The sequence below is a fragment of the Triticum urartu genome, chromosome 2A (genome assembly GCF_056163025.1).
Source record: "Triticum urartu cultivar PI428250 chromosome 2A, HENAU_Tu73, whole genome shotgun sequence".
Classification (NCBI taxonomy): domain Eukaryota; kingdom Viridiplantae; phylum Streptophyta; class Magnoliopsida; order Poales; family Poaceae; genus Triticum; species Triticum urartu.
The window spans coordinates 396,838,399-396,844,833 of record NC_141874.1 but is presented as its reverse complement, the minus strand read 5'-3'; the positions used below and the strand labels follow the sequence as shown (position 1 = coordinate 396,844,833).

The following is a 6,435-nucleotide window of genomic DNA, read 5'->3' as shown; positions in this document are numbered from 1 at the left end:
GCAGCAAGTGCATGGCCTGTTCGCCGCAGCCTACACGTCGCCGCACGGCGATCTGCACAAGTAGGCACAGCATGGGGCCAAGTTGACCTTGAAACGCGCACCACCAACTTTGCCCTCCATGTCAAAACAAATTTTTTTTTGCCCTTATTACAAATTCAACGACGCGTCACAGTAAGTATACATGAGCCGTCGGCCGTCGCGGGTTTAATCTACACGGCCGTCCGGCAGAGGATGCGGCAGTCTGCGCAGCAACGTGGAATAGTTCAGATCGAACACAGAAACACATCGGCGCGCGGAGTAGTCCCAGTTGTCTTTTTGAGCCTCATTTTAACTAAAAGCGCCGTGTGTACATGAAGCCCTTAATCATAGAAATGGCAAATGTTTAGTACTACTAGTTTGCTTTAAAAATGTAGTACTAATTTAATTGCAAGTTTCGAACGTCCCAGAACAACAAACGGATCAAAACAGAGCAATACACAAGCAAGCGCACGTTTAGGCAAAAGTTGAGTACTCTAGTTTATGTTCACTGTTTATATTTGCCTCCATACTTCGTTCTCAGAGCGCCTGCTCAACTAACGCGATCAAAATTTTGCTCCTACGAAATATACACATGCTAAATCTCTGAACCGACTTCCCGCAAAACAAAACAAAAAACTCTGCGCCGACGTTATGCCATCTTCATCTTCCGCGCCAAGCCACTGAAGCCAGCAGCCTCCGTCCGATATGGATCATACGGCCTTCCGCTTTGTCGTCCGCTGATGCCGTCCCGCCAGGCTGGCGACATCAATTCCCACCTTCCTTGCTCTCTTCCCGCTGGTTCCAGAATTGCCGGAGCTTCTCCAGAATCGAGTTCGCCCCCGGATTTTTGTTGTAGCCACGACCGATGGGTCGATCCATCCGCCAAGGCCGGTTTACTCGCATTCAGGAATGGCGGTCAGATCCGGGGCGAACCTCGGCTGCATTCTCCCGGCGCTCTTTACGCGCGCCACCGGGCGCCTCTTGACTACCAGCGCCGGCACGGTCTTGTAGGCAAGAGTCTCGTCCACCTCCGGCGGCGGGGCGAACACGAGCGGAGAGACAGAGCCGGCGCGTCTCCTCCGTCCGCCGCTGCCGGAGGCGTTGGTGTTGGCCTTGCTGACGAGCGCCGCGGACGCCCTGACGGCGAGTGCGGCCACGTCCTCGCGGCGGAGCCCGTTCCTCTTAACCTCGGCGGGGAGCACGAAGTAGATCTGGCCCGGGCGGAGTTCCTCGCCCCCGCCCACGGCCGCCACGGGACCCTCGAACCCCATCGCGTCGGCGTCGCACAGGAACCACCCGGCGGAGCCGTCTCCTGCCTCCACGGAGTCCTGGAGGGCTTGCGCCGCCGTCGCAGGGCGCGGGTACTCGCGCAGCTCCCCCGTTGGCAGCAGCACCATCGCCGTCGAGGCGGCCAGCCCCTCCGAGCGCACCGCCGCCACCGTCGCCCCGCCGCTAGACATGCAGAGCCCCATTGCCGCGACGTGTTAGTGTATATTTGAGGGAAGAGCTGGTGCCGTCGTGAACCGTATGTATGATATGAAATTGTTGTCGTTGCTGCTGGAGTATGTGAGAGGAGGAATGCTATTGCTGAGACTGAGATGGCGATGGAGTTGGGTTTGGGTTGGGGGGAGTGGGGGCGCTGGTTATATAGGAGGAGGCGAGGAGGGAGAAGGGGTGGGTTTGTCGCGCAGCTTGGGGAAGAAGGAGCGCGACAGGCTGGCGTTTGGCTGGGGCCAGCGTGCGTGGTTGGGCTCGGGATATTTTGTTTTTTCTCGATTAGTATGTACTATTATTTTTAGATTTTGTTTTTACTGCGGCTATCTGGTGTGGTGTGGGAGGAGTAGCGTGCACGTACGTGGTGAATATATACGCCTACCTACGTACTGACCCGGCAGACGGCGGCAAGAAACCTGGAGTACTACTCCTGCATACAGTATGTCGTGAAACCGCGGTAGTTACTCATAGCTGAATGCACAGCTCGTGCTCAAAGACTCACGCGCTTCATGTGCCCATATTACTGTAAATTATTGGTAACCTGAGCACGCACTGCAGCACAAAGACGAAATCACGGTCCTGTTGGAGCAGCACTGAAATCAGATCCACCAAATCACACTGTCAATTATTTTTAGTTTTTTTTTGCGGGTAACAATTATTTATAGTTGTATATATAGGGTGTTATTATAAAACCATGTGTCACAGCAATTTGTCGTATGCCGCTACAATCAGAATACTACAAACATCTTACTCATGTAACTCAAGACATCTTAATCGGCAAATAAGCTGCAAAACCACACAAGCTTGCTTCTCAGCTAGGCAAACTTACCATGCAAGTTTCTTCCTCACCAAGAAATCTTGGCATCTTGCACACCAAGTTCAATAAGCGAAGTAAGCTTACTTGTTTTTGCCCTGGTCCTTGTAAGAGTTTTAGTGAGACATGGCCTTTAATTGTTGAGGCTTTTATTTTGCCATAAAGACTACATCAAACCCTCTAATTAAGGACGCTAATACCCAGTCCCCAGTGAACGTTAGCTGACACGCATGACCTCTGCGAACCTGCCAGATGGCAGAAAAAAACATGACAGTTGTTTATTTTTGGTGCAATTTTCATCAATAATTGTCATTCTTTGGTCATCTGGATCGCCAGGCTCTCTGGGTGTTCGCTAGGAGTGAGGCTCGAGAGGAGGGGGGCGGGATCTCTCCCGGCGAACGTTCGCCAGATATCATTGCCACTAATTAATTCATCGTGGCATAAAAAGGTAAATAGTAATGCACATTATTGTCTCTTTCCTAAATAGATTGTGGAACATTTTATTCATGAAATCAAGGGGATCACATCGATTAAATCAACATATTTTGGATATGAAACATACGAATATATAAGGAGCTTTGACTTCCCATATTATTTCACCAGAGAAATGCAAGGATCTGACATATTTAAAAAGGCAATGACATCAGCAAATCAAATCAAATATGTTTGGATCGATGGATGAAACAAATTATTTGTGTCTTCAAAGATACCTTTTAGGTGGAACAAACTATTGTCACTGGATTCTGGAGCTTTGTTTTTAAAACAGCTCAATCTGATTCGAAACCAAATGCAATAATTCAAAATTGTATGCGGCATTTCCATTTTCTAAAAAAATTATCAACCTTGCATACACCATGGTGCGTATATGCAAGTTTAAGTACATACTTTTTCACTTAATGCTTGATAAGGTAACCGTCCATGAAAAAAACACATATTGTTAATGGGAGTCGTTCCAAAAAACAAAACTATATTGTCTATTTAGTACTTTAATACCTCTCACAAGGTAAGACATCACTATGGCCCTTGGATGAAACAATACGAAGGGCTTAAATCTAGCAACCTTGTGAAGCAAAATTGATGGCTATAGCCTTCCATGGGGGAGTTTTGGAATACATGGTGCTTGTTTTTAAGTTGCTCACCACATGGGCCATACGATTTGAAATGCCTAGTGTTGTGGGAATAACTAATCATATTTGGCTGTATGTGGTGAATAACATGCTTTGAACTAGTAGGCATAATCCATGTGGAAAATTTACTAAGATGCTCGTCTTTAGTGAAGTAACCAACAACTTGCAACTTGTCGATATAACTTGAAAGGAAGAAAAATCACTTGGTGTAATATGCAGAAATCCCATATCCAGGAGAAACCGGACATGTTTTTTACTTCTCCTACTTTCGTTAACTACTCTAATGCAATGGTCTTCCCATTGTTTTTTTTTTGCGAAAAAACTTCTGATATATTCATCTTCAATCATGGCAGTACAACGAACACCAGAAATAATAAAATTACATCTAGATCCATAGACCACCTAACAACGACTACAAGCACTGAAGCCAGCCAAAGGCACGCCGCCGTCATCGCCCCTTCCTCGTCAGAGTCGGACAAAACTTGTTGTAGTTGATAGTTGGGAAGTCGTCGTGCTAAGGCTCCATACGACCAATGCACTAGAACAACAACCGCCACTACCGAAGAGTAGCGTAAATTGGAAGGATCCAACCTAAAAACACAACAACGTAGACGAACTACGATCAGATTCCCAGTAAATCCACCAAGTTCAGATCCGCTGGAGACACACCTCCAGACGCCCAACGACGATGCTAGACGCACCACCAGGATGGGGTCTTGGCGGGAAGAACCTTATTCCATCTTCACGGAGCTGCCACCGTCTCGTTTTCCTAAGCAGGACACAAACCCTGACAAAATTCGAAGGAACATCTAAAAACGGCACCCTCTTGCCGGCAAGGGCCGGGATCCACCGCACCACCATAGCCATAAGGCCACCGGAGACGAGGTGGACCAGCGGCGCCGACGGGAGGCAGAGAAACCCTAATCTTTTTTCCCGAGTTGATTTATAGGCATCATGGCCTGCAAGCTTTAGAAGCTGTGATTACTTCCGATGAGATTGATGATAACATAAAGTATATTCCTTCCAATAAGTCTCCTGTCCCTAATGGATTTCACACAGGTATGATGAAGGACTTCCATGATTTATGTTCTCTATTCCATGAAGGTTCTCACCCGCAAAAAAACTTCCATAAAGGTTCTCTCTGTATTCAAAGCATCAATGCATTTCTCATCACTCTCATTCCTAAAGTTGATGGGCTATCGGGGTGAATGATTTTATGCCCATCTCATTGCTAACTGTAACCTAAATCTCATTACCAAATTATTGGCAAATAGACTGCATGCAGGTATTCTCTAGTAGGTACTTCCTCTATAAATAACATGAGACATATTGGACCACTAGTGTAGTGATATAACATATTATATTAGTTTATAAAGGGAGTACATGTTAATCAACATGGTTTTATCAAATATAGGGCCATCGAGAATTGTGTAGCTTGGGCTCTTGAATACTTGCATCAATGCTAAAGATCAAAATTAAATTTCTCGTTACCAAACTAAACTTAAAAAAAACTTTGGCAAACTTGAGCATCACTCTGTCCTAGACATTTTGAGATGTAGAGGCTTTGGAGACAAATGTTGTGTTTGGATTAGTCAAATTGTGAGCTATGTTTCTTCTCAAGATCTTCTTAATGATGAGGCTACAAATAAGTTCGGATGCAAAGGTGATGGTGAGGGTAGACAAGGAGACGCCCTATCTGCATCACTCTTTATTCTAGATTGTTGCTGACTACACCCTCCATCCCATAGCTTGAAAACGATATTATATTATGGGACGGAGGGAGAATCTACTATCCATGATAAACAAATCTATGCATGAGGTTTACTTGGAAAGACCAATTGCCCTTTTCTCTTGCCTTGACATCCCTATGGTGTAATATGTAGATGATACTCTACTTATTATGAAAGCCTCTGGCAGTGAGTTGCAGCACTTGAATGACAATTGTTCTACGGAAAATTATATTATATAAGTAAAGTTATGTACAAAAGGAGCAAAGGAGCAAATAAAAAAGATAGAAATGTCAGCCAATGTCGGCTCTAGGGAACATAAAGAAAATTACAAATGAAGTTCAGTTCAGGACTTTAATTTCTGTGCCTTTGCTGGTTTTGCTCCGATGATAACCTTCTCAATTCCTTTTGAGAAATGATGGAGCCAATCCTGAATGGAAGGATTCATTGCCTCGAAAGATTTTATCATTTCTGACAGACCAGATACCCCAACAGCCTGCAATGATAATATCCATAGCAATCTCATGAGGTAGCTTGTCTACTGTGAGACCGAGTTCATCATATTGTGAGATGCCTCTCTGTTTATTAGGGATAATCTGGTACCAGCATTCTGAGGCAAAGTTGCAGTCCCAAAAGAGGTGCACCACTGTTTCCTCAATCTTTTCATTACAGAGTGCACGATTATAATCTGGTATTCTCTGGAGTAAATTCCTGGTGTTCACTCTGGTATACACGAGCAGCCAAATAAAGATCTTATGCCTGAGTTGTGCAGAGCTTTTCCAGGTCCATTTGAAAATCATATGGGCATTACTTGGACCCATCATTGCCTTGTACAGCTTGATGGAAGAATAACTGGTTGAATTCCATTGATATCTCCAAATATCTTGACTTGACCGACTAGAATAAAGTTCTGGGTATGCAATGTTGAGGCTTTGATCATTCCATCTGTCAACTCAAAAGAGGATAGTACTGCCATTGCCAGGGTGGCATCTTGAGTATGATTTGAAAGTGGGCATGAGTTTGATGACATCTCTCCACCAAAAATATCCCACAAGTTTGTCACTCGGTGGGTTGACAGAGCAGTAAGTTTCCCATATGATGTTCACCCATGGTGTGTCTTCTGTATTAAGAAATTTGTGGAGGAAATATCAAGCACTCCAAGCCCACCATCAGATTTTGGTGGGCGGACTTCTTCCCAAGAAATTATAGGCATGCCTTTTTCTTTAGAGCCATATTTCTTCCATAAATAGTGTTT

At 45.2% G+C, this 6,435-nt stretch overlaps 1 protein-coding gene across 1 annotated transcript; it reads right to left on the bottom strand.

The window, feature by feature from the left end:
• Positions 1 to 491: 491 nt before the first annotated feature.
• Positions 492 to 1,651, bottom strand: LOC125541572 (uncharacterized). Its single transcript, XM_048704944.2, has one exon. The coding sequence runs from the start codon at positions 1,488 to 1,490 to the stop codon at positions 912 to 914; it is 579 nt and encodes a 192-aa protein (XP_048560901.1). The 5' UTR covers positions 1,491 to 1,651; the 3' UTR covers positions 492 to 911.
• Positions 1,652 to 6,435: the final 4,784 nt, after the last annotated feature.

Excerpts from the sequence above, each read along its gene's own strand:
- LOC125541572 (XM_048704944.2), bottom strand. The coding sequence starts at position 1,490 with ATGGGGCTCTGCATGTCTAGCGGCGGGGCGACGGTGGCGGCGGTGCGC.